The sequence below is a fragment of the Crinia signifera genome, chromosome 1 (assembly GCF_055691185.1).
Source record: "Crinia signifera chromosome 1, ASM5569118v1, whole genome shotgun sequence".
NCBI lineage: Eukaryota > Metazoa > Chordata > Amphibia > Anura > Myobatrachidae > Crinia > Crinia signifera.
In genome coordinates, this window is record NC_139217.1 from 233,745,974 (window position 1) to 233,758,949 (window position 12,976).

Genomic DNA, 12,976 nt, shown 5'->3' on the forward strand with positions numbered 1-12,976 from the left:
TTGTGTTGCCATATAGTACCATTTGAAGTTTGGGAGGGCGAGCCCGCCAAGCTCCCTTGGTCGCATTAGTGTTAATAATTTGACCCTTGGTCTTTTGTTTCTCCATACAAAAGATGTCAATATTCCGTTAATTTTCCTAAATATGGCATCTGGAATATTAACAGGGGAATGTTGAAGGAGGTAGAGGAGTTTGGGAAGAACCAACATTTTTATCAGATTTACCCTTCCCAAAACTGTCAATGGCAGTTTTAGCCAATTTTTGCTTTTAGATCTAATAGAGTCGAGTACTGGTAAAATGTTATATTTTACAAATTGAGAAGTATCCCCAGTTATCACCACACCCAAATAATCAAATCTCTCCCCTATAGGTATATCTATGATGCCCTGGGATTCCCCACTCAGCTCTATATCCATTGAATCACTAAGCAAATGAGATTTGCTGCTGTTGATTGTTAGTCCCGAGTATTGGCCGAACTCATGAAGGGTTTCCAACACTTTCGGGAGGTCACGTTTGTAGTCCATTGTTCCCACAAGTAAATCGTCCGCATATAGCGAGACAAGGCCAATCCCCCCACCCCCCAATCCGCTCAAGCCCAGGATGTTTCTCAGCCTACATGCCAATGGCTCTATGGCCAGTGCGAAGAGCGTTGGGGAGAGGGGGCAGCCCTGCCTCGTACCACGATATATTGGGAATGGGTCTGAAACCGTACCGTTTATAGTGACCCTTGCCGATGGTTGTTGATACATCAAAAAAACCCTCTCGATGAAACATGGTCCAAATCCGAATGCCTCCATTGTGACCTTCAAATATGGCCACTCCAGGGAATCGAAGGCTTTATTAGTGTCAAAGGAGGCCAAAACAGTCTCCATACCCCCACTTTTACCTGTCTGTAAATAAGAATAGACTCTGCGGACATTTATAGCTGTTGATTTTCTTTTTCTAAATCCCGTCTGGTCGATATGGACAATTTTATCAATTACCCCACTAAGCCTAGTGGCCAGGATTGAAGCATAGACCTTTGCATCGACCGTAAGCAGCGAGATAGGTCTATAAGAGTCTGCTCTCAGTGGGTCTTTGCCCTTTTTAAGAATGACTGTAATAACTGCCTCGGTCATGGATTGAGAAAGCTTACCCTCTCTCTCCATTCCATGGAAAAAATACAGGAGCCTACTGGCGAGGGTATCACTAAATAATTTATATATTTCAACTGGCAGTCCGTCAATACCTGAGGATTTGCCAGAAGCCATATTTCCTATCGCCACCTCAACCTCTCCCAACGAGAATGGCAATTCCAAGACTTCCCTATCCCGATGGGACAGGGTAGGCAGATCCACGGCCCCCACATAGTTCGAGCCACCACAGAATTCAGATGTCAATTTAGAGCTATAAATTTCCCTGTAGTGGTCCGTGAATACTTCGATAATTTTCTGGGTTTCATCAACTATTTCCCCTTGAGATGTACAGATTTTAGTAATTGTCCTATTAGGGTCCTCGGTTTTTACCATGTAGGCCATTAATCTGCCGGCCCTGTCCTCGTTTAAGTACCTTTTATGTGATTCTTTCAATAGTCTGAGTCTGACCAGATCTTGCAGGTGTGTGGTCCAGGCAGATTGTGCCAACAACCACTCCTGTCTTGCAAGGTCTGTCTGGTCCCTAATGTAAGCTTGTTCATTTGCGATCATTATGATTTCTAAATTAGTGGCTTTTGTCTGCAACAGGGTTCTAGCATTTTTTATATCTTTAATCAGAGTGCCCCGTAGGAATGCTTTGAAGGTTTCCCAGACTATATTTGGTTTTGCTGACTCGATATTGGAACTAAAAAAAACCTCCATTTCTACCTTAAGTCTATCTGTGTTTTCAAATTGTGTCAACCATATCGGTTGAAACTTCCAGTATCGAAGTCCCTTGATAGGATCTAAATCAAGAGCCATTGTCATTGGGGAATGGTCCGAGATACCCCTTGAATGATACTCAATTTTGGATATTTTGGTCAGTAAATTCCCCGAGGTAAACATCATATCTATACGCGAAAAATTATTATAAGAGGGAGAATAACAAGAATATTGACGAAGCCTAGGGAATTTCTCTCGCCATACCTCATGCCAACCCAAGTTGGCAGTAAGTCTGGCAAGGGAACTCTCTCCCTGGGGGGTAGTTTTCCTTGGATTCCAAATATCGAGACCGTAGTTCATGACTGTATTAAAGTCCCCTAAGCAAATAAAAGGAGTACCAGGCCTTGCGGCAATAAATTCCAGGGCTGCTCTAATAATATCAAAACCAAAAGGAGGTGGAATGTAAATGGATAATAACAAAATTCGGGTCCGTCTGGTCGGCTATGTGCTCGTACACCACTGATTTTTTTATCAATACTGCAACTCCTCTGGAGGCTGACGAAAAGGAGGCCTGGAAAATTTGGGAAATCCAGGGTCTTTTCAGTGAATGCCCCTTCTCAATCGTTAGATGTGTTTCCTGTAGACAAATCACGTCAGCCTCCAGAGATTTACAGTGTTTGAGCACTAAGGCCCGTTTCACCCTGTCATTAAGCCCACGGACATTCCATGTCACAATTTTAACCATAACTCTGGTTTACCACTGGGATAAAATAGTAATGATAGGGGTTACCCCTGAGGGCAGAGCGATGAGACAAAATCAAGGAAGGTGATATATCGGGCATATAGAAGAGGCAAAGCGATGTACCATTTCCACCAATGAACCAAAGAAAAAAACGAACAACATGTAACATATACCCTTTCCCCTCCCCCCACCCTGTATAACCTCCCCGATAAGGCATACCTAGAGCCAAACCCCTCATTACATACTATCCCCTGATCCTTACACTAGGGGAACTATGACTAGATAACCACATCAGACGCGGTGGGAGCCCCGACACATTATTACAAAACATTTTACGAATCGTTAATCCCGCAATCCCCCTCCCCCTCCAACAGATACATTGAAAAAATTATTTTTTTCCCTTCTTTCTCCTTTCTCCCCCCTTCCTTCCTCCTTTCCTTCTTTCCCCCTCCTCTCTTCCCCTCCTTCTTTCCCCCCTATCACAGTAGAGCTTAAAAAAGAAGAAAAAACAAAAACAACATGCTACTGCATGCTTGTCTTGCCCGGATAGTACTTATCCAGCCAAGTACCTTCATCCCCGGCTGTAGAAAAAAAAATTGTCTCTCCATTAGCCACAACTCGAAGTTTTGAAGGGTATTGCATGGAGTATTTTAAGTCTATTTGTCTCAAACGAGCTTTTACCGAGCGAAATTTTGCCCTGTCTTTTTGGACATCTTGAGGGAGGTCTGGAAATATAGAGACTTTCGCCCCTTTGTAGCTGAAGTCCGCTTTTTCCCGTGTGAGTTTTAGAACTTGATCACGATCTCTGAAATGCAAAAGTCTAGCAATAAGAGTGCGTGGTAATCCACCCGGGATTGAAGGGCGAGCTGGAATCCGATGTGCCCTTTCAATAGTGAATTGCGAGGAAAAGTTGTCTTTTCCAAATTCTTGCAGTAGCCATGTTTCTATAAATTTTTCGGGCTCACGACCCTCTACACGTTCTTCCAGCCCTACAATACGGACATTATTTCGACGAGAGCGACCCTCTAGGTCGATAGTTTTGAGACGTAAGTCGGCTATTTGTGTAGACATTTCCTTGACCTGAGCCCGCAATGGAGCTACAATGTCTTCTAAGTCTGAGGTACGTTTCTCAAGTTCTAGTACCCTATCCCTGGTCTTTTGGGCATCATCCCTGATCAATGTTATGTCGGATTGTACTTTACTCAGTTGTTCCACAAGCCGAGTCTCACATTTATTGACTGCATCCAAGACTTGCTGTAAAGTAACTTCAGTTACAGATAGCTGCGGCTGTGCCTTGGAAGGGGTAGTCTGTGGCGTAGTAGGTTGGGAGGGGTTGGAGCGAGCATATCTCTCAAGTCTAGCGGCAGCCGAGTTGTTAGCTGCTTTAGGCATGGTCGCCTCCCTAGAAATTGCACCTATCTGGTGTCACTTGGGAACGTATATCGGGCCCACAAACAGTCAATACAAAGTTTTTTTTTTTCTATTCAATAGTCTCTGGCTTATAAGACAAAGTCCGAAAAAAAAACGGAGGGAGGAGAAAAAAAAAAAAAAAAAAAAAAAAAGAGAAAAACAACAAAGTCTTGTATCATAAATGTATAGTTACCGCCTGCGGTTCTCCGGATATACAGTAACCTTGTGTTCTGATGTCCTCTTTATTCGTGAGCCGGCTCTCTCACAGCCTAGGCTCCCCCAGGGTATATGTACTGATGGGCTGGTATCGGGAGGACAATTGGAGGGTACTTGCTGCCAATATGTAACGTAAGCTGGCTCTCTCACAGCCAGACATCCACAGCTGCGGCTATTCTCCCCTTGTTTGGTCCTCTCACGACCGCTCAAATAGGGGAGTACTGCTGCTGATAGAAACAGGCAATTCCCAGCGACGTGCCCCAGTCCAGTCCTTATTCACAGGCTATGCGCCCTCAGTTACCTCGTTCACCCCTCAGCCACTGCGTGAGACGAGGTACTAATACTGGTGTCTATAGATAACGGGCAGTTTGCGGCAATGCGCCTCCGACAGCTCACTCCCAGGCAAAACACCGACAGTTGTATCTGGTCCTCCTCGCAGGACCTTCTCACTGGCTTCTCGCTGCCGCTACCACGCCGAGGGAGATGCTGGCTGCTGCAGCTGCTGAGGAAGACGGGCAGCTTCCGGCGGTGTACTATGGTGTGCCTCGAATCAACGTCCCCGACAGCCGCGTACTCAGCAGGACCGTTCCTGCCTTCAGTCAGAACAGGACTGTGTCTGTATCCCGCTCAGGGAGGACCGAGCTCCAACTCAGGTATCCGCGGCAGAACAAAAAACCTTCATGCCGACTATGATGAAAGCTCAGTGGAATCAATCGGGGGTAGGGGGTAGGGATCAAAGAATAGTCGGAGCCATGCCGGAGCTCCCACGAGCGTGGCTTCACTCGCGCGCTGCCGTGGTTACGCCCCCGCTGTGGAGATACTTTTCAGCAGCAGGGAGTAGGAAACTGATTTGAGTCGAGGGAAAGATGGATGGTGCTAAATACAAGGATATTCTTGAGCAAAGCCTGTTTCAGTCTGCCTGTGATTTGAGACTTGAGGAAGGTACAAAATGTCCATAAAATTAATCTTTTTTTTTTAAAGTCTCTATTTCATTAAATCTGTTGATATAACATGTCATACAAAACAATTCATATTGCACATTCACCCTTAATGCAAAGTAGGGTTAAAGTTGATGTGTGGAAGAACCCTTAAAATGAAGTCCATAAATTAATCCTTCATCTACGCATCGAACGCAGGTGTGCCCCTGCCTGCCGGCTTACTTTTCACAGTGAACAAAGGAAAAAAATATTTTTTCCTCTCTGTGTGTGCATGTGAGCGGATGTGTATGTGTACACATCTGCTCGCAGTGTAGGGTGGTGGTTCAAGCGGCGGGGTGGGCGTGTGTTCTGTGGGGCGGCGTTTATCTGTTAGCTAGGCAGCGAATATCCATAGCCTAGCAAGCAGGTCTGAACAATGGCGGATCCACCAAGTGGCAGTCGCCCCGGGACCCCCACACATCAGGAGCCCCCACCCTCCAGGTGGGTGGTGAGTGGGTGGCAGGCTGTGGGTTCTGGGTAGCGCATCCCAGGGGTCCGGGCAGCGCAATGCAGCCAGGGGTTCCCTGTGGTGTCTGGACAGTCAGCGACCTGCTCTCTTGTTGCACTGTCTCCAGACCTACCCTGCTGCCCCCGCCTGATCACCCTGTGTCCCAGGCACCATGAAGCGGCCTTGCTTCGACTCCGATAGGCAGCGAGAATAACTACTCCAGTGAGTGCTGCGGGGGTGAGAAGAGGGGGCCCCCACAATTTTAGTTGTCCAGGGCCCTCACAGACATGAATCAGGCCCAAAGTGGCTGGGCAGGCGGATTGCAGGTAACTACTTTTTTGGCACAGCTTCTGCCACAAGACTGTCTTCTTGTAAATGGCCATAGTATTTTTACCATATGCCAGGAAGTTTATAAACAAGGGTCATTTGATAGATTTCATAATGTGGTTATATTACCTATTATGCCTACCAACCTGCATACCTGTATTTTCTGTCTTGGAAATATACATCTGTGTTTGAAGCCTTGATAGGACTTTTGGCCTTCAAAAACTGGTAAGAAAAATTGTCTAATGGGGTGTACACACGCTTTGACCCGGCTCGATACCGATTCCTTACCGATACCAGCATTGACGAGGGAGGACCGGCCGGATCCAGGGCGGTGTGTGTGTGTGTGTGTGGGGGGGTGCATTAAGCAGCATTAAACTGCCTTCGATCTGGAAGGCAAGTCTATTTCTGCTTTCGATCCCGATGCTGTGGGGGTGCACATTGAGAAAAATGACACTGGATCGAAGCGTGTGTACACAGCATAAGAGTCAGTTAGCTTCAAAAAGACTAACTCTAAGTGAAACAGAATGACTCACACATGTTGATACACAATAAGTATTGTGTATGAAAGCATGAACTGTAAAGGATAATGGCTTATTGGCAACTTAAACATATTACTATTGAGCAAATAAAATTATCTTCATTTTATTCTAGTTTGTCATTTTAGATCAGAATCCCAACAGTGGAATACAACGTCCATTTCCTCATTCTAACTGTCCCCATCAACAGCCTAACCCTAACTGTCCACTTGTGCAGCCTCATGGTGCCCATACACGCTTCAATGGGATGCGCGCTCCCACAGGCATCCCATTGCACAGTACAACAAGTATGTGCTGCACATACTTTTTGTACTGCTTTTGGATCGCATCGCGTAAACATTGCATGCAAAACGCATGCCGCGCGATGCATTGCGATCTAGCCTATAACACATGCGATTCTCGCAGCGCGTATGGGCACCTTACCTCTAAACCTTATACGTAACATCCTTCAAGATTGTTTGTGTGTGTGTGTATTCCACTACTGGGATTCTGATCATCAGTATTCTGAGTGCTGGGATATTGACTATATCCCTTATTCCATATTAGCAATCAGACTCTGCTTCGCACAGGAGCACTTTGGAATTTGCATGAACAGCACTACAACCTATATTCACTTAGATATCTTTAAGGATATTCTACACCCTTTTCATGGCAAGAAAGTATTGAAAATTTCTTTTTTTGTCTACTAACAGGTATTTCCTTTTTTAAGTTGTAATAGATCTCACTAGACCACATAGGATTACATAACATATCATGATGACTAATCTTTCCTGGCCCCTCTAGCAATAATGGGTTCTAAGAACCGGACTACTGTCACAGAATTCATACTTGCTGGGTTAACAGAAAGCTCAGAATTTAAGTTGACTTTGTTTGTGTTTTTCTTCATCATTTACACACTGACACTGGTTCAGAACTCAGCACTCATTGCACTAATCAGCTGGAATGCACAGTTCTACACCCCCATGTACATTTTCCTGCGCCAGTTATCAATCATTGACATCTGCTATTCTTCATCTGTCACCATTAAGATGCTGATGGACTTTGTGTCTGAGAAAACTTCTATCTCCATAACTGGATGTGGCCTGCAGATGCTTTCCTATGCTGGATTTGGAGGAAGTGAATGTATTCTCCTGGCAGCCATGTCCTATGACAGATACGTGGCAATTTGCCACCCACTGACATATCTACAAATAATAAATAATCGGACGCTCATAATACTACTAGTAGTCTCCTATCTTGGTGGCTTCACTAATGGCTTTGTTCAGACTGGCTTCTCATTTTTTCACCTGGATTTCTGTGAGAATCAACAGCTCATTCGCCATTTTTACTGTGATGTCATAGCGCTAATTGAGATATCTTGTGGTGACACAAGCTTAAATCAAATTATACTCTTCTCTTTAGTAGGTTTTATTGAGCTCTCATCTCTATTTCTAATCCTGGTTTCTTATCTGTACATCATTTCTGCTGTTCTGCAAATCCGTTCCTTAACAGGGCGTAAGAAGGCATTCTCTACTTGCGCATCCCATCTGACTGTTGTGACTCTATTTTATGGAACAATCATATTTATGTACCTGAGGCCTTCATCTACCTACAGCCCAGAACAAGATAAGGTTATTGCTGTCTTTTACACTGTTATCATCCCTTTCCTCAACCCTTTAATATACAGCCTAAGGAATCGGGAGGTAAAGGACTCTGTGAGAAAGATGGGGCTTTGCATAATGCACCAATTTTAAAGTTTTCTATTTCTGTGACAATTAAACCTTTATCTGATTGGAACATGCAGTTATTTGAAAGATTTGTTCTTGTATGCCCTGAACAATTAAAGCAACATGAAACTATAACTTATGTTAGCAAGTAAATGTTTATAAAAGTTGTTTGTTTCTACCATTTGCTATATACCATGGCCATATGGTGCTCAGAGGGTTATCCCCTATGCCACTAACATAATATTCTGATGTAAAATGTTGATATACAGCAGGGATGGGGAACCTTTGGCCCTCCAGCTGTTGTTGAACTACACCTCCCAGGATGCCCTGCTACAGTTTTGCTACTTGGCCATGCTGAAACTGTTGCATGGCATGCTGGGATGTGTAGTTCAACAACAGCTGGTGGGCTGAAGGTTCCCCACCCCTGCTGTATATCAACATTCTACATCAGAATATTATGTTAGTACATTTTGCACTTTTTTTCCTTAATGCCTTGGGATGCAGCGAGAAGAAATATGTGTAAAAGAAATTCACTAGAAAAGACTAGAGAATTGTCCGCTAATACACATAGAATTACTGCACATAGGTACTATGTATTTAAATTTATGTAAAAATCATATACTGTACATTAAATCAGTTTAATACCGAGCTATTGGTTTTAGATGTGTCAGTGTAGCACATCAAATATTACCTTGAACCTCCCTCACATAAGAATGTGAATTTATAGTCAGGTAAATAGCAAAGCCCTTAAAAAAATGGAAAACAATGCGCTAATTAGCTAAATGAGCACTATATGCTGAACTCACATATACAGAATAAAACAAAAGGAAATTTGTGTTTATAAATACAGGTTGAGTAACCTTTATCCAAAATACTCGGGACCAGGAGAATTTTGGATAACGCATTATTCCGTATTTCAGAATATTTTTTATATATCAGTGATGTATCTTGAAGTATCTTGCATTTATGCTGTATAAACACATCAAACACATGAAATACACACAAATATATTTTATTTGTGTAGGAAACAAGGTTTTAAAACCTGAAACAAAGTTTGTGTACCATCTCAGACGTTGAATGTGAATGCCAAGCAATAATTTTCTTGCACATATTCAGTGCCAGTTACATATAATGTCTTCAGTAGTGCTGTTACAGATGTCCCCAGTAGTGCTTTTAGCAAGAATTTTTTTCCTCCACTTTCTGAAATGTATGGTTTTCGGAATTATTTGGATAAGGGATACACAACCTGTATACAAATTTATTAGAAAGTAACAATTTCTCCTACTAGACTCCCTGGTGAAATGTGGTACTGCTGAGGAAGTGTGCTTTCCAAATTTTTCACACTGATGGACACCGCCGCAAACAATGCCCTCAACTCCTTCTATCAACACTGTAAATTAATATTACACTGGGCACACAGTAGTGCCTTTTGTCTTTATGGGTTTGGCTTTGTCTAAGTGCACAATATTTTCAGAACAGTTAAAGGGAAAACAGTAATTATAATAAAAAATCAATAACAGTATTCAGCCTTCCTGAGACAGTTGCAATGGGGAGGAGCTAAGACATTTGCAAGTTAAGACACAGGCCACTGAGCAGAAAAGCATGCAGCATGGCAGGGGCATAACTAGAACACCATGGGCCCCATAGCAAAATTTTGAAAGGGCTCCCCGCATACTTTGTCACTTCACTGCCTCTCAGGAGGGTTGGAGACGGTGGGGAATGAGACATAAAAAGGGTGCGAGAGAGAAAGGAAGGAGTGAGAGAAAGGGAGAGGGTGTCAGGGAGAAAGAGATAAAGGGATGAGAGCATGAGAGGGCATCAGGGTGACAGAAGGAGGGTTTCAGAGGTGGTATGATGGAGCAAAAGAGAAAAAGAGGGACGCATGCGAAAAGGAGTGTGAAAGAGAGTGCCATGGAGAGAGAGAGAGAGAGAGAGAGAGAGAGAGAGAGAAAGGGGAGCAAGACAGTTTCAGGAGAGAAAAAGGAAGAGAGTGTCAGGGAGAAAGACAAAAGTGTCAGTGTAAGGAGCAAGAGAGAAATTTAGACAGTGAGGGAGGGGGAGCGATCAGAAGAGACACTGGCAGGTATTCAATGCTGTGGGCGAGCGGCGACAGCGAGCAGAGCTTCCTGCTCGCTGTTACCACTCACCCTGTCAGTATTCAACGCAGCCCCCTCATACGCCAATTTCCCCTCGCTCCATTTTTTGAGCGAGGGGGAATCGGCGTATGCAGCTCCAGAAGCAGCGAGACTCGCGGCTAAATACAGCAAGTTTTCTGCATTAGCCGCGGGTCTCGCTGTTTTGGGGATTTCCCCAGAACGTTGAATAGAGCGAGCAGCCATTACAGGGGTTAAACAGCGAGGATCGCTGGTTTACTGCAATCCTCACTGTTTAACCCCCTCGCCGGCCATATTGAATACCTGCCACTAACTGATTACAGAACGGGACTGGGGGCATAGATGGACAGACAGACGGATGAGGGTTTGGGTGGACAGAACACCATATGGGAGCATAGATGGACGGGTGATGCTGAAGGGGCATAGACACACAAACAGAAAGACAGATGTATGTGGATATAGATGGTCAGATGGACAAACAGATCAACATATGGCGGACATAGACGGACAGGTGGAAGGGAGGTGACACAGTTAGATGGAACAGCTTGGGGGGGGAAGGGGACATAGACGGACGGGCGAGTCAGGGGGGAGCATAGATGGACACAGACGAACGGGTCAGAGGGGAGCATAGATGGACAAAGACGGATGGGTCGGGGGAGCATAGATGGACAGAGAAACATATAGGGGAAGAGATGAATACAGGGAAGGATTGAAATAGAAAATAGACCCAGGAAATTTTGTCTGTTTATTTCACTAAGGCTCCTGCTCCATTGTGGGACTCCAAAAATTTAAGTAATAAGAAATGGGTGCAATGTGTGGGATGTGCAGGGCCCCTTGGACCCAGGGGCTGCCGTGCACCGCACACATTGTACCCATTACAGAAACATCTATAGTGCTGCCATAGGCATCTTTACTCCTGAAGCACCTAAAAATATTGGCATTATGGGGTTTCAGGGGGAGGAGCTTAGATTTAAAGTTAAAGTTGCTAAGTATCAAGCTCCAGCCCATCTTGAAATCCCATGGTCCAGTGTCCCACCAGTTTTGCTAAAAGATGCATTTTTATTCTTTGGACTTTTATCTTGCCATAAATGTTTAGAACAATTACTACGATGGGGGTTATCAACAAAAAAATATATTGTTTGTAAACTGCTTCATCATCTTAAATTGGCATGTGCACTTGCATACGTGTTGTATACCTTTGGGCTAAAACACATCTGTGAGCTGATTCTTATATTGTCAGAATTCATGAGTTGCTATATGCTGTCCTTGCTGCAGCATATACAAAATTATTTTCCTGAATTCAATTGAACAGCTTTAATAATAATAATAATAATAATAATAATAATAATAATAATAATACATTACAGATATAATTAGTGACTATAAATTCCTAATTAGCCTTAAATATTTTGTCTTACAATTCCCAAATATGCATTAAAGCCCTTAGGCATCTTTTAACATATATTTCTCAATGCTACAGTATGTAAATTCCATAATTTCAACATGTTGAGCTGCAATCAGAGCCGGCCCTAGCCTAAATGACGCCCTAGGCAAGATTTTGGCTGGTGCCCCCTAGCACCGCCACTAGTTCCGCCTCTGACCCTGCTCCCATTTCCCAGCACCATCAACCCTCATCATAGCAGTCATCATTTTGGTGCTCCCACCCACAATATTTTAAATAGAAGGCGTGCACACATTCGGTGCGCAGCCCAAACAGGGGTGTGTTCTTGCTGGGAAGGGGCATGGCCACACAATAGTACCCCCAATTCACATTATGCCACACAGTAGTGCAACTTTATTCACATTATATCATGCGATGGTGTCCCTTATTCACGTTACATCACACAGTAGTACCACTTTACCTTATATACATTACTCCTCACATTATTCACATTATACCTTAGGCAAAAATCCTGAGAAAATATTGTATTTTAAGCACCTCCATGTCCACAATGGGCCCTTCCATCAGATTTTGGCCTGGGTAATTTGTAATCCTACCCCTGATAATACCACACAATAATGCCCCTTACACAAGACACACATTATTAATGTCCATATAAACATAATGCCCCTTACACATTATGCTAACCTTAATTAATGCCCTTCATACACATAACGACACACAGGGCCGGCTCTACCATTAGGCAGCTTTAGGCAGCTGCCTAGGGCGCCAGGATCTGGGGGGCGCCACCAAGTCTGCCTATCAAAAAAAAATCAAGGATGTCTATGAGGATCTTTGTTGTACTTAATGCAGGTGTCTGCTGTGGAACTTCTAAGACCTCAACTCCATACTTTCCCTTGAGGCATACTGTCCTACTTTACTGCCCCCTCCCCCTTGTACTTTATTGTGGTTGGCAAAGGGGGGCCTCAAGGGGACTTGCCCATTTGTTGCTGGGTGGATCACCATTTTTTTTGGGTGCCTCCCTGCCATTCAGGAATGTTAGGCAAGTATGCCTTAAGGGGTTGGTATTGGTGGAAGGATGGGGAGCGGGGGCGCAGTAGGCTGAAGTTTTGCCTAGGGTGCTGAGAATCCTTACACCGGCCCTGACGACACATATAATGCCCCTTACACATACAGTATGTTGCACATTATTAATACCCTTATACACATGACACACATAATGCCCATTACACATATGTTGCACATTATTAATGCCCTTATACACA

General features: G+C 44.0%; 1 protein-coding gene across 1 annotated transcript; it reads left to right on the forward strand.

The window, feature by feature from the left end:
• Positions 1-7,277: 7,277 nt before the first annotated feature.
• Positions 7,278-8,222, forward strand: LOC146066836 (olfactory receptor 5AP2-like). Its single transcript, XM_083179137.1, has one exon. The coding sequence runs from the start codon at positions 7,278-7,280 to the stop codon at positions 8,220-8,222; it is 945 nt and encodes a 314-aa protein (XP_083035263.1).
• Positions 8,223-12,976: the final 4,754 nt, after the last annotated feature.

Excerpts from the sequence above, each read along its gene's own strand:
- LOC146066836 (XM_083179137.1), top strand. The coding sequence starts at position 7,278 with ATGGGTTCTAAGAACCGGACTACTGTCACAGAATTCATACTTGCTGGG.